The 25,006-nt window shown below is 44.2% G+C and overlaps 1 protein-coding gene across 9 annotated transcripts in view; it reads right to left on the reverse strand.

Moving 5' to 3' along the window:
- The window catches only part of CSMD2 (CUB and Sushi multiple domains 2), a 332,069-nt gene that overhangs the window by 204,407 nt on the left and 102,656 nt on the right, over positions 1-25,006 (reverse strand). For 8 of the 9 annotated variants that reach the window (XM_040534773.1, XM_040534777.1, XM_040534774.1 and 5 more), the window contains 2 exons: positions 14,827-15,021; positions 8,201-8,408 (listed from right to left, as the gene is read on the reverse strand). In XM_040534773.1, coding sequence (XP_040390707.1) covers positions 8,201-8,408; positions 14,827-15,021 — 403 coding nt within the window. Of the gene's footprint in view, positions 1-8,200; positions 8,409-13,532; positions 13,688-14,826; positions 15,022-25,006 lie in introns of those variants that run through there. The other variant, XM_040534781.1, reaches the window with a different exon arrangement.

The raw sequence follows: 25,006 nt of genomic DNA on the forward strand, positions 1-25,006 counted from the left end.
TATCCAAAATCAATTTAAGAAGTAATATGAATTAAGCACCAAAATGAATCTGTATCATTGTGAATTTCACTTAAAGCACGTGACAAAAAGCTACAGAAACTGAACATGTGAATGAGTTTATGATTTCCTAGGAGAAGCAGCTGCAGAGAACCTAGGGAAGAAAAACCAGAAGCCAAAGATAATTTAAAATATATTTTGTGAAACAGGTGACATTTGAAAACAAAGTACTTACATTCTTTAATACAACTTGTAAATATATGAAAGCTTCTGTGAACAGGTCCACAAAGAAACCGCGGAAGAAAGATCTTTTGAAAGTAGTGGAACAGCTGCAGAGGTGTCTCTGCTCTTTCACTTTGAAGTTGTAGATAAGGGCAGGCAGTGTAAAACATGACTTATCAGCTCTGGCAGACACATTTTGACGTTCAAATCCAATTCCCTCACCATGGTGCATTTCTCTGCAAAGGGAGACCCCTCTGCATATGCACACCTTCAGCCGGCTTGAACAACAGCGGTGGAACCTTGCACAGAAAGGGACACAAATTGGCTTCTGATGAAGAAAAAAGTGAGCCAAAAATCACACGAACAGGGCCCCACCACCGGCCCCCAACAAAGAGTAACACAGAAGCATCTCCTGGAAGCACCACGAGGCAGAGCCAGCCATCTGTCCTACCAGCAGTTGGCCAAATGCTTGCTTAAACTGGGAACGCTCAATGTCCCACCACAGCAGAGGAGATCTGGTGTTCTAAAAAGATGCCCAACCATTTACAGCCTGTGACATCATCTGCACTTCGGTAAAGCGCCCTGTCTCCGCCCAATAAAGGTATTATTCACCAGTTTGCAACCTTTGTGGTCATTTACATGTTGGCTTACATCCGGGAGGTACTCTTGCAATTGCCACTGTATTTCTATGATTCTGTGATTCCCTAGCTTTCAGCCAGCTGCGTTAAACTAACTTGCATGAGCCCCCTCTTTCCAGTACCTCTCCTCAGCTTGCAGTTGAGTGTTTTTGCAAACAAACTTCTCTTTTCCCCCAACACGTGTTCACATCCTGGACAGAAATGGCAAAATGTTAATTTCTTCATGTTTAGGAACCTTCACAGATTTTTCCACTCTGCACCTTATCCCTTCAGGTGCAGTCCACAGAGCAGCCTTTGCACAGGGCTCGCTCTCAGCCTCAGAGGGGACCAAACAAAGGTCAATTTAGGATAAAAAAGACAATTAAGAGATAATTAGTGTAATTTTCAGCCTAAAAGCATCTTCTTCCTTGGTTTAAATAGCTAGCTTGAATATTCATGGAATGCTCTCTAGCACTACTATCTAGCAAATAGAATTAATCATATTAATGCATGGGAAAATAGGATTAGCTAGAGAGGGATATATGAAATCTAATCATGTCTTATTGAATGAAACATGAGTGGGAGAGGTCATGAGGCCCTTTCCTTGTAGTTTGTCACAAAAGTCGCTCTCCCTGCCATGCTCGGGGCAGAAGAGCTGCTCAGAGCACTCACCTCCCCAGAGGACAGGCAGCAAGGAGCAGCGGGAGTGGCTGGGTCCGCATTCGGCCCCATGGCAGCTTCAGGAAGGTGTTGCACAAATGGGTAACCAAGTCCTTCGCTGATGAGAGCTACCACAGCCTGCGTGTTATTTTTATCGGCTCAGCTGCTGTCTAAATCCTCCTTTCCTTACCAGCAATGTATGCTAAATTACGGAACCTCTTTAAATACCATCTTACCCTGAGCAGCTTCCTTCCAGAATTTCCCATTCAGTTATTCCTGCACTGCAACAGGCAGGGCGGCTTTAGGACAAGGTGCAATGTTACTCCACTGAAACTACTTTGTTACAAAGCGTTATCAATCCTTCAACTTCACTTAAAAACAGCAATCAAGAGGATCGCAAATCATTTGCGCCCACCAGGGACGCAATCAGCTCTACCTCTCAGCTACCACCAGGAAACAAATGCTCCCAATGCTGCACCATCAGGGAGAAATCGGATCACCGACCTACAACGCTCCTGTTCTCCCTATGGCAGGTTCATAGTAAGACCAGGACCAAAGTGAGGTACAGGAAGCTGCAAGACCTGGGCCAGCCCAGCGAGCTGATGCTCGCAACACCAGAGGCAGCGAGGGGCCACCAGCAGCAGCCTCAGCAGGGAGAGCTGCAGGCGTTCCAGACGTTGGCTGCGTGAGCGGGGCTGGTCTGCGGTTTCTTTATGGGCTTTTGTGCGCTTCTCCAAAATGTTATCTCCAGAGATTGCACGTTCTAAGAGACAGGGGGGTTTTTGCAAGAAAACTATTTCCCACTGAAACAATGTTTTAGATAGGACAGCTTTAAAGCCTTCACAGAATTTCCTTCTAATTAAAAGCACCATGAATTCTTTAACAGAAAAAGAATTAACCATACCAGTCAAATAAGGCAATCTATTTCCAGATCCTGATGAAGATGTAACTGACATTTAAACAGGGACTTTAAAAAGCCACTTCATACACTTTTTTTTTTCACTCATTCCCACTCCTGTGGAAAACATTACCATGGAAGATGAGCAGCTGAGTATTACAGATAAAGCATCCGTTTTTAACTTCCTATTACAACAAGGAAGCTCAATTCACTGCACAGGAAAAGAAAACTTTCACACTTGCATTATCTAGGCTTTAACTAGAAAAAAGTTATTTCAAGACAACCGTCTTCAATTCTTCAGCCTCACACATGCACGAGGGCAGGATACTGCTTGTCAACTTGCAAATAAAAGCAATTACCGACTGGAAAAAATCAAAAAGGAAGTGGCAACTGCGAGATCCCAATCGTTCTGAAGCAGCCGTCAGGCAATCTGTTCTCCAGAATCCCCGCGAAGAGAGGCAGCTGCCAGGGCGCAGGCGGGGGGGCGCGTGGAGAGGGCCGGTTCTCAGCTCCCCAGCGCTGGGCAGCTCCGCTCCGTACCGCAGCGCCTGCTCCCCTCCTGCAGGCACTGCCCCGGTTCCCGTGCTGGTGGCAGCAGCATTGCCAGGAGAAGCAACAGATGCAGACCCCACGCTCCAGAGCTGCGGCATGCTGGCAGAAGGAACGCGCTGTAGTAAGTGACAATACACCAGGGCCCAATTCACGAGTCCTTTGGAGCCAAAGCCTCTCCCCGTTGATTTCAGTAGATGTTGGCTGAGGCCTGAGATGAAAATTCATGCTGAAAGCTCTGAGGCAGCTATCTAAGGATCAGAAGCTGCTTTGATATAAAGAAAATAGGTTGGTTCATTAGAAGCACATACAGAGAACAGTTTTTACCAACTAACATACTCATCATCTGAAACAGTGACCTTCAAGAACAGGCACTCTAATTTCTTACCGGTAGAGCACAAGATGTGCAAATAGATGAGCCTGGCTAGTGGTACGAGACACCTGGCATCAAGAGGGAAGCTCAAAGCAGACCTCACATAGGAGATCTTTAATGACTATTAGAAGCAGATAGACAAGGGTGGTGGGGAGGGAAGGGTCAACTGCAGATAATGACAAGAAATAAAGCCAGCAATAGTCAAGAGGAGCTGCTAAAACATCAGGGATATTCCTCTAGTCATTCCTCCCTCGAAGTCAACTCTGCAGATACGTAGCATCACAAGAGACACTCTGCAATGCTTTTCCAGAAGACAGGGTTTAGTGGTGGCCCTGGTAATGAAAAAAATGTTTCCCAGGGGAAATGACAAGGTAAGGTTCAGAGAATGGAAGGGCAGCAGAGGGGCAACATGACAGATGATGCAACCCCCCTAAAATTAGACTTCTGTTTAATAAAAGAGCAATAAAGTCAAGAGGAGGATCACAGCGATGAAAGATAGCATAGACCAAGGCTCTGCATGAACGCAGCGATTCAGCATGTGCTTGTGTCCTCCTGGAACAAATATACAAGTGAGGCAACCAAGGAGAATGCAGTTTTGAAAGAACAATGAAATCACTGATTAAAAAAATAAAACTGAGTAGGTGGTATCTGCGAATTGTCAGACTCATTTCTTTTTCTTCTTAAACATTTGAATTTTCAAACACGTAGCCACATTCAGTGAGAGTTCAGAAATAAAGAGGCATAATTAAGCTCAAGAGGGAAATGCACCATGGTGGACTGTAATTGAGAAGGGCCAGCCCAGCCCTGATTGCCCAGAAGAAAAGGATGAGCAACCATAGCAGTTTCCATTCCCAAGTTACGGTGTGATTTCTATAGGTTGGGCTAAGCAGGCTCAAAACTTGGGAGCGAAAACCAGGACCTGGGGCAAACGAAGCAGTAATTTAGAAACAAATTGGTTTCCCAGGTCAACAAGCAACTTCTCAGCGTGATACTAGGAGGTGCTCTGCCAGGTAAGGCTCTGTTTCAGCCAAGCTCATGCAAAACGATGAAGTAAAATAAGGTTAGAGGCCAAGGGGGTTGCAGGCAGGAGGTAACTGCTGCACTAGGAGCTGACACAAGGCTAGGTTCCCACCTCTCCCATACCATCATTCCTTTGATCCGAAAGGCACCGCACCACGACCTGGCAGCAGGCACTGAGCACCCTTCCCAGCTACAGCCCAGGCCCTCCTACCAGCTGGGACTCTCAGCCTACCAAATACAGTCGTCAAATGCAACACCGCTACAAAACATATGAAAAGCTTCTTTATTAAAGAAGTTGTCTACATCTCAAAGTAGATTTCCCATCTGAAGATTAGAAACATCTAATGAACCTTCAAAACATGCCAGACAGACTGTCATACTCAGACAAATGAGATACTTGTTAGTTTCATCTCATGGAACTAATTCATTTGGCAGGAGCAGAGGTTTCTAAGTAGTTTCATCAGTGGAACAAATAGCCGTGGAGTGCCAAATAACACCGCTTTGGGGTGGAAAGGGCATCACTAGCTGCCTACCTGGTCAGCAGACAGGCTGGAGCTTACAGTGTCTCCCTTCTGCTTCTTCCCACTTAATGACTACAGCAAAAGGGAAGCTCTTGATAGCAAACGTTAGAATGTTTGTGTATTTCTACAACTTCCAGAATCCCTAGCCTAGAAGTGTTGTGCATGGCTCCACGCAGCCCGAGAACAAGGCTCCACCTTTTGTCTATCTTGCTGGCTTCAGCTGTATTGGAATAACTGCCCAGACCTCCTTTGCTATATACTTGATCTCAATATGTATGCATGTTTACATGAACCGAAGTCGGATTATTAGTCATTTCCTACACCGCCACCCCTTTGAAGGCAATAGCAGCCCAACACTTTAACACCACCCAGCAGGATGCTTGCCAGTGAGCGAAGCTTTGAGGCAGGTACCATGAAACCTCCGCAACCAGCAGAGGAATTTCACCCATCCTTTCGTGTCTCTCAGCTAGTACAAAAACGAGGGGGAGAAGAGAACCCCAGTCTTGAAAAGGAGACAAAACCTGGGGACGGTGACAGGAGGAAGCCCCCCACAGGCCACCCAGCTCTCCCGACAGCCCGCGCTGGCAGAGCCAGCCCTCCTCCCCAGCCCGCCAGGCCCAGCGCCGTCCTCTCTCACCTGACGGGCCCTTTTTCACACCGCTACTTACTTCCCCTCCTGCTCTCTGCTCAGTACAATTTTATTTCTCACCTGTCAAAATGCAGGCCCAAGGTCCCATGACAGAAGCTGCAATAGCTGTTATAAGAGCTGTAAACGTGTAATTTTATTAATATGTCTCAAATAGCTACTCAGCCCCTGTTGCTCCGCTTGACACAAGAATACTTAGACTCACAAAGCCCTTTCCTTTTCAAGGCCCATGGAGGGAGGAACCCGTGTCCGAGAGGTCAGGGCCCGAAGGAGTACCAGGACCCCAACCATGGGACCGCTGACAGCAGGGACAACGGAACCTGGCTCCTCAGGGAGCACCACAGCATCTGTCTTTGGAGAGGAGAGGGTGAATGACAGCACAGGACAGTCGCGGTAAGAGCAGGCCACAGGAAGCCTAACGTGCTGAGCTAGCACTCCTGTAAATACCATCATTAGCCCGTAGCTTGAAAATAGATATGAATTATACCTGAGATGAAATTTAATTTTGTTTATTTGTGTACATCTCTGGACCCGATTAAAACTATTTATAATGCTTAGGAAATGAAATATTTAGCTGCAAGATACTTCAATAGAACGGCTTGTTCGGCTGCAAGTCTATCTGCTGTATTACCAGTAATTAAAACTAGGTCTTCATAGAGGGGGGAAAAAAGGTTTTCAGCTATATTTTCAAGCTGAATTGTATCAACATGTTTAAAGACGAGATATGAGCTCAATTTATTCCCCCCTATGGGCAAAAATTATTAAAAATGGGAAAAATGAGTCATCTGAATTTAATTATCAGGCTCTGAGATGTGAAGGCCAGCTTTGAAAAATGAAATTTAAAATAAGACACTTTGTAATTCTGCTTATGGGACTGAAAAGTTTACTTCAAGAATACTAAATCAGGTCCCTTTGAATTGACTGGTGTGTTTATCTTGCCTGTGTGTATTTCACGATGCTATAAAAATGCAGGATGATTCTTGAAAAGTAGGAGCACCTTCACCTACAAGCCCTGGATGAAGCCCATGTTTGTGTGACCTGTTTCATTCATTAATGCCCTGCATCTCGCCTGGCCTGCTCCACCAGCTAATTCGAACAAGAGTCCACTGCTGTTACAGCTCAGAGTTCATCCAGCTCCCTGGGAGAATGCATTTGAAGAAAGGTGATCATTAAAGATGCAGCACGTTGGTGCTTGGGGTGGAGGCAAGGGAATGCATGCAACAAGGCCCCAAAGCTGATGTTTGTAAAATTTACTCCTGTAAAATAGTTCCCAATTCTCATTTTTAGAAGAGGTGGTAGTTTTTTTTGTTTGTTTGTTTAGTTCCCCCCCACACACACACACACTATTGAAATTCAAAGGGCTTAATTTTCTAAGACACGTTTGCAGTTTTTAAATTTCTACCACTGTATATTTATGGGTAGTTTATTAATTTTTTCCAGCAGGTTCCCTCTGACAGGCATTGTTTCATTTTTGATATGACAAGACACAGTGCTGCACTGGCAACACCTCCAGGCTGAATAATGTTTCTTAACTAGTTACATACATCTTTACCACATACCACAGATGACTGATCCTCCCTGCAGTACATAATGGCTAAAAAGTAATGGTGCCCAGAAACATTAATGCATGCTAATAAAAACATTTTTTTTCCCCCTCATGAAACACCAACATCTCATTTTCAAAGGGGTCCTGGGAACAGTAAAGAGTGAGTACATAGTAAATGGCAAGTTCCCTCACATTAATACATCCTGAACATTCAAATCCTATTCCTCCATAATTGTCAGGCGAGTATAAATTATTGAAATGAATGCTATTTGTGGTAGTGACAGAATCTTCATAAATAATCGTAATTTAACTTCGTGCTGATAATCCCAGGCAACACCTAATTATTTCAAATGCTTAAGTCTCCCCTTCTAGAGGGGTGCTGGGTCTAAGATTACTCTCTTCCATTTTGCTCTTCGTTAGGACTTTTAGCTGTTGGCTGCAGCCACAGTGCAGAAGACGGTAGTGTCCAGAAAAACTAGAGGCAGAGGTGTCCTTTGCTAAGCAACAGAAGCAACGTGCCAAATTCCCTCTGTGAGCCCTCACTTCAGATTTCATAGCACTGATCATTTGGACAGCCCTTGTATATTGAAAAAAAAAAAATCACTGCAGCATTTATTATACATAAAAGCAGTATTTCTGAAAGCAATGTTCAAGCCAACTTAATGGTATGCAAGGGGTATTGAAATTCCACACACACACTCATGTCTAAAGAACCAACTGATCTGCAGAAACATTTGCCACAGGTTCATTAACAGTAAAGTTAACTTGTCAGCAGCATATTTAGCAATAATCAGAGAACAATTCAGTAAAAAGATTGGAGCATGGCAATGTTTAAAGTAGGGTTTCTTGGGTGTGGATTTTGTGGTGCCCTTTTTAAAATTAATTTCTTATGTCATTTAACCAGCTACACTGTGAAATCTTGCTGCAGAGAATGATTTAAAGCAGAAAATAGTCGACAAAGTTTACCAAGCAAATTGAAGGCATCCTCATGAGTTTCATCAGAAGGCAGCGGCTAAAACCTGTAACTGGGAATCACCCCCATTCAAGCACAAACTCAGAACATCCTATCAAAGTTTGGATCTCTGCATACTAAAAAGAAGGCGCTACTGTATGACAATACAGACAACAACGAAGTATGACCAGAAACCTACCAGAGTGAAGATCCCTCTGTTCCAGCAACTTCTAAAACATCATATCCATCTTCCAGTTGAAAATCCATGAAAACCAGGGCAATAGTGTCTCCAGGTTCAGCGAGAATAGTCCACGTGCAGTCTGCGTTATTGCCGTACTCCAAAGGAAAATGAGGGCTTGAGATAATTCCGCTCTGTCCCCTTAAAGTCCCTCCGCAAGCATCATCAGCTGGAAACAGAGAATGCAAGTTATAAGATTTTGCTGAAACGCAAAGCACTATGTCAAAAAAAGAAAAAAGCCCAAAGCAAACCTTTGAAAGCACCAGTGTTTTTGTAGTGGGTTAGGACCTCTATTTGCTTGTTTGGAATATTATTTGTACACTACACCCTGAATAAACGAAAGCTGATTGATAACATCCTCTCTCTTCCCACTGTTTGGTTATTTTTGTTGTTTCTGAAATTTCAAGCAGCAACATTGATTGGTATGAAACAATGGTCAAATGGGATGGCAAAAAAATGGCAGAAGTCAAACAAGCAGCAGCCTACAAAGCCTAGCATCATAACAGCAGAAATTGGCATGGACTGGAAACATCTAAACCAACTCCAAAAGCTTTGGATCCTTACTGAGCAGTGCTCGAGTGGGTCCTGGAGGACCAGACTGTGCAGGATAAACCTCACACTCGTTTGCTGATTTGCACACCACCACTGCCTTGGGGAACAATACAGCATTCTCCAGAACAGCAACTTTGCACAGCATTTTTCAAGGGCAAGGGCAGCACTCAAGCTTGCTGTAAGATGACTATCTCAACTGATCAAAAGCCTATTTAAAAATGTTTTCCATGTAACTGATAAAATTCTGGATATTACCCACGTAACAAATACTTCACAGGTTGATAAGAAAATCTTTGCACTGAAAATTTAGATTCATCTTTTTCGAGTGGATTTTGGAGAAGCACTTTTTTTTTTTTTTAAACTAAACAGCATTAAAAGACAAAGATGTTGAGGGATGCAAAATCCCATTAGGCCAGCCAGTCTGTCTCCTTGCAAGTGCCAGCTTATTCCCCACCATATACTTACTGGTGATTTGTTGAGTCTAATTTTAAACACCCCAAGTGACAGAGCTTCTACCACTTCCCAGGGGAAGCAGTTCTCAGCCTAACACGACTCACTGCCAGGACACTATTTCCTCATATGCTGTTGCCTAAGTTTTTTTGTTCCATCCCTTACTCCTAATTGGGCTCCTAGGAGGTATTTTCTGCAGCTTTCCTCCCATCCACGTAGCTGGCAAAGCAGGAAGAAAACCACCAAGAACTCAAAGACTGAGAAGAAGGGTTTCACAGACATGAAAGCTTTTCTATCACAGCAGGGAGGTGGTTTTAAAGAGTTTCCAGCTCAACTCACATACATATCAGCACCTTCATCAGCAACAGAAACATCCCCAGGGGATGGGACAACAGGACTTGAGAGTACAAGCACTGTATTTAATAGAAATGTAATAGAAAGGAGTAAAATATCCCCCACACCTTCCTTACGTGTCTTGGTTTCTGTTTTCTTGAGGAAATGGATATTGCTACCAAAATCAGAGTGCTACAGACTGAACCATTTGTTCAGAAACCAAGCAGTGACATTCCCTGTTTACATACTGACGTCATTTGCTGCAGGTTCTTTCATTTTGACAACCTAAATTTCATCAACAGGAGCTATTAGAGCAATTAAAGGAGGGGGATCTAAAGAAAACATGGGCATGAAGATAAAGGAAACCAAGAATTAATTTGACTAGTATCAGGGCAGCTCCCTGCTCTCCCACCTACAGCATCAGCCTGGAGTTTATTTGGAACATTGCTAGGAAAAGCCTGTTAACCTTACAACACGCATTACAGAGCAGCGTTTCAATGCTTTAGTCAAGGAGCTTAGGGCTTTACAGTATAAACACTTCTTTTTATTACCAACTATTAAAAAACCCTTCCAAACTGCAATTTAATACAGGTGAGAATGTGTGTGTGAAGCGCAACGGGACATCAGCACCTGAGGAAAGGGCAGAAATCTGCTCAGGGGGATCGCCCAGCAGTGAGACCTTTCCAGCCTTGTGGCACCAGCGGGCTCTGTCAGCAGGGCTGGAACTTGCAGCCTCCACCTCCTGTAACTTGAAAGGCAACCTGAAACAAACCTCCCATACATGCCAGCTTCTCTTTCTCGTGGCCATCTGCTATCCCAGTGCAGCCAGCCAACCAACCAGCAGAAGGCACCAGCAGACACACGCTTCCCGGTGACATGGGGAGGCCCCAGGCCGTTAACCCCCCATTTGCGTGGCACTGACACCGCGTGCTGCACCAGCACCTCTAACCCCAGTGGGATCATGGCTCCTTGCAACTGCTTCTGTGTGCACACAGAGAACTGAAGAAGCCACTTTATTCCTGAGACATTTACCCCACCAGGGCAGTTATTGCCAAGACCACATGCTGCCTTAACCATTGCTGCCTTGCTGCTATCAGCCCAGGCACCATTCAAATACCTCTGCAAATAAGAGCGCGCACCTACCACCTGCAAGCAGTCCAGCCTCCACGAGCACCATGTTCCCAACAGCACGGGTGCTGCTGATCAAACACTTGTTCCTCACTATGATCCTGCATTCTCGCAGCTCAGGTCTACAGAGAACCCCCAAAACTTTGGATTTGGAAGAAGCTATTCCTACGGGCAAGTTCTCTGCCACATTTACTGCTGGGGTCTGACACTCTCTGGTACGTTAAGGATATTCCTGTGTAGAAGGAGGGATGCAGGGAGGAATGGAGAATATGCTAAAGAAATTTGACTCAGTGCTATGAGAGAAGTTTGTAGAGCTTGTTACTGCTAAAACATGTTCTATAATCTTCTAAAAATCTTCTTGAACAGCCATTCAATTATTTTGGGCACGGTGCAGTCTAAGCAGCTGTTTGAGTTATAAGAAGACAGACCACTTTAAATGAGATTATGCATATTTGATACGCTTAAAATGTAGCTTTGCAAATGTTCTCAACTTTTCAGCTGGCTTACTGAATTTTTACTCAGCCGCCTACCAGAATCATGAACCTATCAGTTCTACTTAAATTCAGCAAACAATCTGGGCAAGACTTCTCTCCGCATGCATGAAAGTGCTTCACAAAACAGACATGTGAGTATTCTTTTGGAGCTTCAAATTCACCATCACCTTACTTGAAATTAACTGATCCAGGTGAAGGTTGTTCCTTCTGTGGCTACAGCATTCCAGGTCTACTGGGGTTTTGCCTCCAGCATACCAACTGTCAAGATAAAAATAAAGCTAGACTTGTTGGATTCAGCTTAAGGCCCCATTTAGACTAAGTAACTAGGCCTCGTTTCATTCTGTGATTACAAAACAACTGTGTAGGATGTGTGTAAAAACATACACGGTGCAATGAGGAAACCACTCCACATAATATCCCGACACATTACAGATGGGATAAGTGTTAGCTCAGTCCAGAGTTTAGAGTCTGAACCAGCCTCACTGAGGACTTCGAGTCCTTGGGGCGAGTTTCCAAGTTGCACATGGTCTATGAGGCACAGCCAAGCTTCTCTACTGAGCAGCCCGAGCTGCCACCCAGTTCCACACGCTACTGCTTTGCAGATCAGCGTGGAGATGCCGTTCACTGCTGCTTTGGTGCTACCAGGATGAGATCACAGCAGTTTTAATCTTTCCTGCCACATACGCAAGGACCGTAACTCACCAGAGCAGAGCCTGTGCTGAGTGAATTTATAGTCTCTTTTAGCTCGGAGTCTGAGAATCAATTTTGCTATAACTGTGCTTTCAAAAGCACTGGCGAGCTGCAGCACTAGCTACTTCCACTAGTCTCTCCAAGGAAGTGCTTCATCAAGCCATTCTTTCTGCATCTGGGATTCCTCCCTACTTTCCCTTCTCATTAAGATTACACTTATCCTTTATAAAAACAGTACCTCTAAGCTGAGAGATGGGTAAGGGTAGTGCAGACTACTCGTGAAGGAAGAGCAGCTGAGCCACAGCACTCCTTCAAAGCACTGCTATCCTGGCACAGCCAAGTTCCAGCTTCTCAAACACTCATTTCTTATTCTTCTCTACCATGCATTTCTTTGCATCTTTGATCACGTCAACGCACAAAGACTGGAAAGGAGACAAAGCTACCAACATATAAAAAAGGATGTAACAAGAGGAAGACAAGAACGAAGACGAGCACAAAGGAACCAGACGAAGGTACAGATTAGCATGGTAGAAACTCGTGTGCTGATTTCAGCACTTGTCTTCTACCTCTGCCCTCATACTGGGCAAGGAGAAGGAGGAAATGGCAGTCCCCACACTGGACATTGTCCTTTGCAGTGACATTAGACAAGTCCATTCCCAAGATAGCTGCTCCTGAGATTATAACACCTGCTCAGCTAGAGGGCATCTTTCATCTTGATTTGTCTGACTCTGACCCAGCAGCATGACCTGACCCATCTCCAGCTTACATCAGAAAATGGAACACTTACAAATGCATTCAACAAACTTGCAGATGAAAGTTACCAGTAAGCCAATATTGATAGAATTAACTGTAAGCTATATAAGCCGCAACCATCTTTTCTCTCTCTCTCAAAAAAAAAAAAAAATATATATATATATACACACACACACGCTCCTCTTCAGGAAACAGTTTTGGAAGCATTATCATCCCTGCACAAGAAGGCAGTAAATCTGTTTGTCAGTATGTAAATCTTCATACCCCTTGCAACAACTGATATCTGTATTGCTGGTTTATCAGCCAAGCATGAATGTTTGCTGAAAACCCACTTAAGGTAGAAGGAGTGCAGCTGGGCAGATGGTTTTCAAATTCAGCCAGTCCACTTGCAGATTGTCTTTGCTACTTTCTACCCTCCTAAAACAAGATACAATGAGAAGACTTCCTAGTTCCTGCCTCAAAAAAAAAAAAAATGCCTTGGAAGTTTTACTGTTAGTCTTGAAGCAGCAGGGCCAAATCTATTAAAAAGGAGTGGTACCTCCAGGAGCCTGCAGGCACGCTGCTACACAAGTGTACCTGAACAAGTAAACATTTTTCTGTAATCGGAGCAATTCACACAGCACTGTCGCAAGTACCATAGAATTTAATAGTCCTTCGTTCTGAAGTACATCAGATGCCTCCATCATCATTGCTGCATTCAAGACTGGATACAGTGGTATCAAAATTAAAAGAGAGTTTGGCAGGGCAAGACAAAAATGTAAAGATGGTCTTTATTCCATCTGCAGCAGGGATCACAAAAATTACAATCATGCCAACTTTCATGTTTCAGTACTTTAGCACCTGCTGGGGGCAGAAGTTAATCCTTCCCTTATTGGAAACTACTACACAAATACCTGAATAATAGCAGGGCAAGCATCCTTCCTTTGGAGGAAGGCTGTATCAGAAAAATGCTGTCAGACTGGAGGAAATGCTGGTCCATACATGCACAAAATCTCTTATCTTCTAAAAAGGCTATTGCTTGGTGTGCTCTCAAAGCTGAATTTCACCGCATGTTCTCCCTGCACACACTTCATAATTTTCTTTTTAAAACCTCACCGTTTATTTGCTTGTTTGTTTTTTTAATGTTACAGTGAGTCCTGATACAGAGGAAAAGCAAAGACTCATAACTGATCGTGCTAAAATGGCAATGACAGTTGTCCCTCCGCACTATCTGTCTGGCTCTATGAACCACTCCTTCACTGTTACAATGCCCTTGGCTCCAGAACAGTAGGTAAGTGTACGAGAAACGTACTAAGCAGCACACATTACTGCTGTGTAACTCATTCAAGAAAGCATTAAAAGCACACCAAGCAAACAATATTTGTTCATTTTAAATTCAAGATTTATGCTACAGCTTAGAACTGCTAATTGATTGCACAGGCAGAGTCAATAAAAGGAATCAATATAAGATGCTCTGCTGAAGTACACAAGGAATTGAGGGGAAAAGACTTCAAAGCTGCAGCAACTGTTTTGGTAAAACAACACAGACACTTGTATATTTACGGACTCTCTAGTCCCTCGTGGCTCCAGAGGATTAGCAAACAGCTCTATACTGGTCAAGGAACCAAAGCTGGCCTACCCAAACAGGCCTGCACCCTTTCTGAACAAAGGAGGGATTTTACCTCCCATATAGCATCCCCCATCTGAGGCTGCAGGCCCCACTGCCAGCATCCCGCAGCCCAGCAGCACTCTGCACAGATTTGCTTTTCTTTACAGACAAAAGAGCAGCATCACCGTGGGAACTGCAGCAAGGGAAGCGAGCTTGACATGGATGGGAGAAAGCAGAAAAGCCAGCATAAGTGTTCTCATATTTAGCAAAAATGCATGGCCTTAAGAAGGTGCCTTATCTTGATGGATAATATACCTACTTTTCCTTTTTTCCTCCCCTTTAGACAAAGAAATTGGAGTTAAAGCAGCTGTGCAACATTTTTGAGTACTTTGAGCACTTCATAACCTTCCCATTAGTCACCCAAAGCCTGGCAGCTTTAGGGAATCCAATGAAAAGAAACCTCAATATTAAATACATCATGTTTAGTTTTCAAGTCTTTTAAATCAAACTTACAGCCCATGAAGTTTTTCCCAACCCCAAATTGCTCATTGAATCCTATTTCATTGTGGCTTGTTCCAGATGAAGAGAGGACACTTTACCTCTGCAGAAGGGAAGAGGAAAATCCCAGGAGGCACCATTTTCCGAATTGGCGTGACATGTGAGCAACGCGTGTCCTTCCAGAAAGAAGCCTGGATTACAGCTGTATCTCACTTTGTCCCCGATGCTGAACGTCGTCCCTTGCTGAATGCCGTTCTGCAGCCTTCCTGGGTTCCCACACGTATGACTTGGTAGAACTGCCAAAGAAATTTGGTTCTGGTTAGGGACAGCGTATTATTGTATAACAGAGCTGGCAGGTGAGGCATCCAGAACAGCTCACCTCAAAGGAAATTTAATCACTAAAAATGTAAGAGCAAATAACCATAAAACACACCATATTGAGATTGCATCAGAATTCATTAGGCCAGTTACAATTAACATTTAAGTACCATTTCTACTGAGTGCATGTGTGTACATATATATATATAAAAGGAAACACAATCACTCCCAAGCAATTGAGTCATAAACAAGACTCACTTTTTCCTGACCCATTTTTCCAGTTTCTAAACCAAAGCATTCCTCTTTCCTGAGCCCCCCTTTGCAGTTCTAGTAATTTGACATGACTACAATCAATCAAGACCTAGAGATTACGTTGTGCAAAACAACATTTTCCAACTGATCTTCACGAGACACCTCAAAGGCCCCTGCAATGTAAACAGGGTCGTGTTACACCTCAGAAACAAACAGAAGACAGCAAAACCTGCAATGAGCCAACTCTTGCCTGGACAAAAAGCACTGCAGAATTTCAGCCCACAAGGATTTATACTTCCCTGCACTGCACAGTTAATCTGGCTTTCACACAGAGGCATCAAACCAGACTGAGCAATGCAGATGGACCCAACTCCACCGAGGGCAAAACAGAGTTAACTGAAGGTTGCAACCAAAAGAACATGGGTACTTTATTATGAAATGAAGAAGTTGCAGCTAAAGTGCTACTATATTCTTAATCAATGCCTCTGTACAGCAGCTTCAGAGAGCTTAAATAAAACTCTACAGGTTCCCATAAACCACTCCAAGAAGATCCACTCAAATCTTTGTTTTAGAGCCCAATATAAAACCAAATGAAGGCAACCACAAGGCTGACAATGTCTTAATCAAATTTGAATCACGCCTTGTGCAGCATCTGCTATTACAGGGTTTTTAGTTCGCTTTTAGTTCTCGCTGCCATAGTCTCTTATCAATAGGTAATAAATTATATTAATGTCCCTTATGCTGAGCTATTTTGCCTCTGACAGTAACTGGCAAGTGATCTCCCTGTGGTTATCTCAACCCATAAGCTTATTTTCATCGTAATTTCTTCCCCGGTCTTTTGATGGGGAGCGAGAGCACAGCATGGTGGAGCTTAGCTACCTACCAGTGCGAAACCACCACACTCAAACATTAGAGGAAGGAAAACATGGTCATTTGGAGCTGAGTGATGGTTTACCATAGGAAACAATTTTGTCGGGGGACTGAACAAAAACAGATGAATTTCAATGAGCAGAGGGAAGTTTAATCTGCAGCTCTGCCAAGGAAAAGAGGAAGATTAAAAGGAAAATGATATGCTAACGTACACAGCACACAGCAGAATAAAATACAACCAAAACTGTGCGTGAGCACGTGAAATGAAGCACAGCTCTGGAACACTAACCAAAGAAAAAACACTGCCTCCCTGTCCTGCCACAGGACAGCATTTCGGGATCGGGAGCTGATGTTTCTCTGCTCTGCCTCCAGCACAGACCCGGCTGCCTCTGATCTGAGCCCAGGTACCTTCGGAGGGTTCTCTGCAGCAGACTGGGGACAGTACACCCCACAGGGAAGAAAATGAAAAACTAACCTGTAACGAATATAGGATTAACCTTCCTGCCTCCAGACATACCACCCTGCTTTCCAGTTAATCTGGAAGTGGGTTAACAGCAACCTTGCCACCTTAAACTTGATTAATTTTAATGGCACGTGCATCTGGACTCCTGCTCTGCTTCAGTTTCTTAGATTTTCCTGGTGAGACTGCGAGCTTTTGCTGCACATCTGTGTGCAGAGGATCCTCTTGTAAAGCCTGGGGCCAGAAGAGCGCATCCAGCACCCTGGGAGCTGGGCTTTAGTGGCCCCATGCCACAGCATAGTGTGGGGTCACACACAAGCCCTGGCAGACGGGATTTCTACCCTTTACTCCTTCCCCCAAAATACTACTCCCATCCTCCCACAGAGCACCTGGAGCTGGGCGGCTATATATTCGGCAACAACTTTCACATCAAAATATTAATGACCATGCAGCTTTTGTAATCGTGAGGGGGGTGCTATCAAATACATCAGACAGGCTGAAAAGCCGCGCAGAACTAACGTTTCATTTTCTGTAATGATACTCAAAACCCCAATTTAATTAAATTACCAATGTCACTTTAAAAAAAATGAACCCAACTCCTGCTTTTATGCTTCCTTCCTTTAAAATTAATGACTAGAACTTTGCTATAAATAAAAATCCATCATTTTTAAAAGTCACTCTCTAACACTAGCTGCTCTCTAGTTAATGAACTGTGAAGAATCAGACAACCCCGACCTGCATTGTATCTTAAAATCATACTTGAAAAACAGGATCTCATTTAAAAATTCTGCTTCATTTGGCTGCCTTAACTAATATTGTGTTATGGGACGGACAGCACACATGCTTTTAGGGGGAGGCAGCATTAACTCCTTGACTGCTTTGGGTTCAATGCAGTTGCTGAATAAGCTGGTGAGCACTTTTTTATTTTAGAGAACACTGATGCACATCTGCAGAAGACAAACACTTCAGCTGCTGCATCGTGGGCCAAAAAAAATGCTTCCCAAGAGGCTGATGCTGCTTCCAGAGCCAGGTTCAGTAGGAGCAGCAGATCCAGCTGCCCACACAGGATGGGCAGTCACACCCTGCGATCATTCTGGATGGCCCCAAACCTGAGCTGACGAAGTTCACCTTCTCCTACAGAGGGAAGGAGAAGAGTCAAAGGACACATCTGTGCTTCCTGAGAAAGCCCAGCTTCACAAAACCCCTGCAGCAGACCGCCAGGTCCAAGCAGCCGGGGCGCAGAGCTCGGCGTCGCCCTTGGGAGCCCCACAGGCGCTTTGCTCGGCAGGAAGGAGGTGCCTTTGTTTCACCACTCAGCCCGACGCCCTGAGCCACTGCCGCCACCGCCTTCACGGCGATGGATTTGCGATTCTACTCCAACATTCCTCAGAAGAGATAATATTATTGCTCATACTTGGCTGCCTCTAACAGCCAGACTCTGATTGCTTGAGAGATTAATAGAACTGTATTATTTACATCAGATGTCGCACAGAATAATATTATTAAAGCTTTGTCTTACCCATTTACCAATTCCACTGTAGATTAGTAGCATGGATTTTTTTTTTTTTACTCCCCATAAAAGCTTTGTTCCTGGCAATCAACATAATATTTTTCAGTGATTGTATGGAAATGAATGCAGCCACAGACCAGATTGGTAGAGATGAATAGGAGGTCCTGTTAGTCATTTTCTAGCAAAGTATTTCTTTCCATGATGAATATAGAACAGTTTATTTTATTTGTCTTGATTTGAACAGCTGCCAAACCGTTATCTTATTTTATGACAGAGGAAAGAAAATAGGATTATTCTGCTGCAGTTGCACCTGAAGAGCTCCTCGACGTACCTCAAACAGCACCGTTCAGATATACTGCGCTGGAGACCACACTCCCCAAGGGGACACAGCAAAGGAACCACGGTCATGGTGATAATTGCCAGCACAGGCCCAAACAGAAGCAGACCTTCACTCGATCCCACAGTTCAGTGATAATTGCAACTACACCTGCCACACGAGGCAACGTGAGGTAGGACGACAGGAGAGCAAGACAACAGCATCTCTTCAACAAGGGACTATAAAGTATCAGGACACTGAGAACATCAGCCAGGACTGGTGTCCAAAACCTAGAAAGAATTCTCCTACTTTCTGCAATTCTCAGCCTACCCGCCGAAGGCACTTATTCTTCAAAAATGAAAATTGTAGGCCCTGTGACCAACCTCCGCCCAACTTAACTCCTGCTTTAAACCTCTGCTCTTCTTCCTCCCCTCTTGCCTTTCAGTTTGGGCCCCTTTTATCCCACCCTTTGGGGCTTGCACATGTTCCACTGGCTTCATCCCAGTTCTTGTGTGCTACAAACAAGCAGTGAAGATGCATTTCCTTCATGAAGCCAGGCTTTGTAAGCTTTATATCCAGATCTATTGGTACAAGACGAAAGGTCTCACAGATTTCATATTGTGTTGCTTGAAAATGAGCTGCTAAACAAACTGGAAATGGAAACAACACATCTGAGAATTCTCCACCATCCATTCCTGTGAGCTGTTAAAGAGCAGCCAGAATCGGTGATCATCAGAAGCTTCCCACCATTCCCTGACTGGATTGTTAACCCCATTTAGTTTTGCCCTTCTCAAGAGGCTCACCAGGCTGTTCCCAAATTCTCTCGTCCCCTTGCCCAGGGATCACCACACTGGACGTTTTCAAAATCAGCAGCTTTCAAAACCTAGTACTTGTCAAGCCATGCCTCCTCATTCCAGTTCACTCGAAATTAATTAGTAGTTTTTTAAGTCACTAGATGCGACTCAACACATCCTTGGACAGCATCCCACCATCAAGACGCATTCAGGCTAATTACATCAGCCTTTCTCAAAACCCCACAGGCTCTTTGTTGGAAGGAAAAAAAAAAGCAAAAACCACAGAGATGCTTCTCATCCTGCTCATCACATTGATACGTCTGAGTTATGTTACCAATTCAGGTCCCTTCAAACAAAACAAAAACTCAAATCTATCTCTACCTTGCTCGCTATTCAGAAGAGAAATCTTCCCTGCTTCCTATTCAAATTAATCTCTGGCTTTATTTTCTCTCTACTGTTTGAATATAAAATAACCCCAGCATTTAATACATCTAGCTACTTCATTCCAGTCTATTACCCTATTTACATAGCTAAAAGAAACGTTTTTATTGCTTGAATTATCTGTGGTAGTTTACGACAGACACTTCAATGCTATCATTGTCATAACCTTGAAATCTTACCAAGGAGCCCAACTTTTATGATACGAGACCATACATTATCTCCTCATTCACAACTGATTTTCATTCCTAAAAAAAAAAAAAAAGCCATGCCAGAGTAGGCACTTATAGCTCCTGAGTACAGTTACTGCAGCAGGAATAATTCCCCATAAAAGGATGCTACAGAGACAAAGCAAAATAACAAAGCCATCGATCTAAACTTACTGGCTCAGGCATCTCTGCACATCCACATTTCCAGATTAATCACCAATATGTTTTTTCTAACGCTTTCCATTTTGTTGCACTTCCCGAACCTAGCAGGGTCTTGAAGTCAAGACACCCAAACAACTCAACACAAAGCTTTCTTCTGTTGGAGATCCAGGCTGGGCTAGGAAGAGCAGCATGTTGCTCAGAGGACAATGTGTTCTGTATTTATCTCACTAGAAATCCGAGGAGAGAAAGATTCTTAAAGGAGGAAGTACCTCAGATTTCCATCACATCCTGGAAAATCAACTGAAATACCTATGCATCATTAACAGTGCACCTTTGGCCAGCACAAATGTGAATTCCAACGGGTGGGGAGATCCATGCCAACCGACTTCCCCTCCCTCTCTGTCCATAACTTTCAGGCAAAGTACCGCAGGGACACTCTATGACTCTCTAATATCTTTCATCAGTGTTTCAGTGCAATCTGTTTTAGTTCAGAAGAGTTGTAACCTTCAGAATAAGTGTCCAGTGTGTGTTACAGAAAAGGAAATAAATGGTATCTTTTTCATTTCATTTTATCCTTTTTTATGTCATGATTCATTTCCAGTACAGCCAACAGAGATAAAGCTAAATGGAAACTATTTTTTCCCTTCTAATATTTCTTTGTTCACTAAAAACCAGCCAGATAGTTACTTCTGGATAATAACAGACCAGAACGGTTCATCATCCATCTTCTTTGTGGTAGTAGTTCTAGGGCTTTTTTGGAAATTCATTTTCCAGTTTTCAATTTACCTTCCTGGAATGTACTAGAGCAACTCCAGCGCGACTTCCGAGAGTACCCGTGAGCTGAGCCAGGAGGACTTCAGGTTTGATTTAATCGCCCCACTACAGAAACAGCAAAAATTCAAAAACATGAAAGTGACAAGCTCACGGGAGATGCGGCAATGAACAAGCCCACCCTGAAGCATTTACCCCATTTACATTGTGATCAGACGCCATCCCGTGCTAGCACCCTGTCACATCGGACAGACTCCTTACTTTCCTTTGCCCGTGACCAACCCACGCATTAAACGCTCACTCACGTTAATTGAAATCAACTCAATACCGCAGACAACCAAGTATTTCTGCAATTATCTTAACCTGTTCTGGGGAGAGCATATGCTTCCTACCCTCACTTGGCAGACAGACTGAAGACAGCTCCCCGTCACAGAAAGGCCGTGAATAGAAACCCTCAGTTCTGATGGCGCGATCCCTCCGAGACGAACAGGCTCAGGCAACCACGCTGCTCGATTCTGCTCTTCTGATGCTTATTGAATAGGTGAGGCTAACTGTAGAGGTGTTCCACGGGCTAACATATTGAAAGCTTTGTGAAAACAGAGTTGAGTAGAGGAATGCTGTTGCTTGCATCTCAGCTCTCTGCAACACGAAGCCAACATTTTTAAGATCAAGTTCACACAGGACCTCAGGAAACAAAATATAGGACTGATAGCAGGATAGGTCTAGCCTGTTTCTCGTGTGCATGTACACCTAGATAGAGAGAGTTTTATTATATATATATATATATATATATTATATATATATATATATATATATACATACATACATACATATATATAATATATATTATAGAGAGATTTATTTCCCAAAAGACAGTCACACTTCCTACCATCAGCTTGTTGTTACAAGCAAGATCAGGACAATCAGCTTTGTGAATCACCATTTTCTAAGAGGAGGCTTTTTCTGGAGGGATTGGAAAAGAAAGATCCTCAAAGGCAGCTGGAGGGATCAGAGGGAAATTACAGATCCATCAGGCTGTCTTCAGAGACGCAGTGAGCCCCGCTCCCTAACAGTTGGGACTTACTGCCACTCATTATTTATACTTTCAAACAAATGTCACTACTTGCTGAACATAGCCGAGGAAGCCTGGCTAGCATGAAAATACAGAGACTGAAGCCCGGGTACACAAATCTTTTGCTGGGTCTGGACCACCACCAGCATGCCGGCAGGTGCTGAGTCCCCAGGACCGGGGTCCTCCCCTGCTGCCCCAGCCCAGGACTCTCCTGCATCAGCATCCCAATCAGGCAGGCACTTGACAACCGCTCATCTTTGCGAACATGCTCTAGTCCTGCTGCTTCTCAGCGCAGCGATACTTGAACGCAAGCTTAATTTAAAGTATGCAGTTAAGTGTTTTGCTTAGCAGGAATGGATTTAAGTGCATGTTTAAAGGCTTCATTGAACTGGCATTTAACAGCTGCAGAGTAACCTGAAGAAACTTCCCCAGGGAGGAGGAGGGTGGTTTTACATTTGTTTCCTCTCTTCCTCCCTGAACTAAGGTTAACCACTCCTAGGCAAACAAAGAGATCTGCATCTTCTTGTAAGACAAACGGCAAGCCAAGAAAAGCAACGCTGCAGTAGTTCTCAGCACCAGAAGACAAGTGTAGGTACCAAACCAAAGCTGAATTAAAAGAGCAGCCCCAGGGAGTTCAGCTGTGTACCAGGCTGAGCACCTCACCCCTTTGCACACACCAGGACCCAAAGCCAGGGCATCAGCTTGAAAAAGGGGTGTCAGATTTGGAAACCCAGATTTGAGCCGATTCGATCTAGACACTGGGTGCCAGTGTTGATCCGCTCTGCATTTTGCTGGAGAGTGTCCCTGGACAAGGAAGGCTCTTTGTTCTGTTAAAAAAAAGCCTCTTCCAACTTTAGAGTCTCCATTGTTTATCTGCTTATTGATCTTCTCGAGCTATTGGCTGATTACCCAGAAACAGGAACTGGAGCCAACTACATCTGTTTTAATAAATATTTCACAGCAGAGGAAAGACATTCACCACAACTTATCACCCTGAGATTTTTTAGGCCAGTTCTCTGGACGCAGCCGGTATCAGGGCACGGGGCGGCAGCAGCCCCAGCAGGGAACCCAGCGGATTTGGGCTGCTCAGGTCTAACACAGCACCAGGCCCTAAGACACAGACCTGCGACGTCGTCACACCAGTGGCAGCTCCAATTCCTTTGTCTCCATTGGGTTCCACACATCTTTCCTTCCTCACTCCCAGCTTTCTGGAGCCTTTGGAGGAGCAGCCGTGCATCACACCATGCTCCTGCCTGGAGTGGCAGCCCACGCGTCTTCCCAAGCAAACCAAACCGAGTTAGTCTGCAACTACACTGAGGTTAAGCCACGAATAGCCCATTTCCCCCCAAGGGGGGCCAGAAACACCTGTAATTCACAGCTTCCAATTGCTTCAGCTTCCATTCAAACCACGTAAAGTCTGGCTCACCCCCTGAAGGAAACACAGAAACAACCTAGCCATGATTAAACTGCCTTCACAATTTATTTCTCCTAATTTATTCCCTTTACAGTCCGCTTTTCTGTGCTTTAGAAAGCTTGGCGACTCAATACCACACTAGGGCCAATACCACCGGCATAACTAACTAGGAGACGCCTTACAGCGCAGTACAAAGGCCAAGTAAGTGAAGTCACATAGTTCATGGGGAAATGCCCTTGAAAACAGGAAAGGTGAAGTATTACTACTGACTCTCCTACTCAACTGTAAGAGCAACCAGGAGTGCTGAGCTCCCAGCGCAGACACCTCCTATCGATGAGCAGAAAGCGCAGACGGTTCAGGATGGTGCCACAGGACTCCCCCTGAGCTGCGGTAGCCATTAGGAAGCCTTCTGCTTTCCGGCACCAGAGATATATTATTAATTTGCGGTCATAACTGATCAAAAAAAATCTAGAAAGTAATTTTATCCTCTTCACTGAAAACAAAGCTGAAGCGATCTAATTATGACATAAAAACACGCCTAGGGCTCAGTCCTGTTTCCTAAATTCACAGGTGCCTATCCTGCAAAATTTGCCACAAGCATAATTTTGCAAGCTATGCACTAACATGCACTTATCTCAGAGAACAAGTTTTTAGCCCCACATGGGATCTCCCCAGTGCCTGGATTTATTCAGAAGCATGAGCTTATTATGATTTCAAAACCTTATCCATCTGTTACACAAAGGTGGATGCTGTGGATCTGGGTGATCAGACCTGCCCTTTCCTCATGCGTACATCCCAACCTATTAAACGGACATTAAAAGAACACTTACGCAAGCTAAAGTTAAGGCAGATGGGAAGGTGAAAGTGGTAACGCCCTTAAGACTAGTTAAAAAAAAGGGGGAAAAAAAAGAACACCACCAGGCAAAAATCATAGCTGAAGAGTTCAAGGTGGATGTCAAGAAAAATTCCTCCAGTAGAGGGGAAGTACAGCACGACGGCAAGCAGAACTGCCACCCCTCTGACCGCCCGCATGTTGTGCTGTGCGCCTCTTACACGCTGCCAGGCCAGTTGTAAGACACGAGCCTGCCTGCCAGTTTTGGATACTAACATTCACTTTTGAGACTTCTGCATGGGCATACGTATCTGAGAGGGAAGGGGAAAGGTCCAGCCACCTGCCAAGCACTCCTCCAACCAGCGTGGTGGCTGAGCTGAGCCTGAGAAACAAAACCTAACAGCTCTTACTACAGCATTAGCATAGCCACACAACTTGTTAGCCCAAACAAACACCGCCCTCTAGTTAAAGAAAACAAGATTGAGGATGCAGGGAACTTGAGGAGGCCACCTATCACACAATCAATCTTCCTGTCCTTCCATTTTACTCAAGGAAACAGCACAAATGCATCTCCTTGGAACTGACAAGCTTAACTCCAAGGCTAGCCCTACATCCAGGCAGAGATGCTCATTTAAGGTCAATCTGGACTAGCATGATAGTCCAAACACTTCACTGAGACCTTGAATGTACCAGGAATTGATGCAAAGAGATATTACAAATGAAAAATCCATACAGATGTGCTACAAGAAAGGCATCTATTCTATAAACATTGTCATGGAAACGATTCAGATTTGCTTTAAAGGACACTCAGAGCACATTAATGAAAGAGAACGGACTGGGACTGAACCTGGGAAATAAGATAC

The sequence above is a fragment of the Cygnus olor genome, chromosome 23 (assembly GCF_009769625.2).
Source record: "Cygnus olor isolate bCygOlo1 chromosome 23, bCygOlo1.pri.v2, whole genome shotgun sequence".
NCBI lineage: Eukaryota > Metazoa > Chordata > Aves > Anseriformes > Anatidae > Cygnus > Cygnus olor.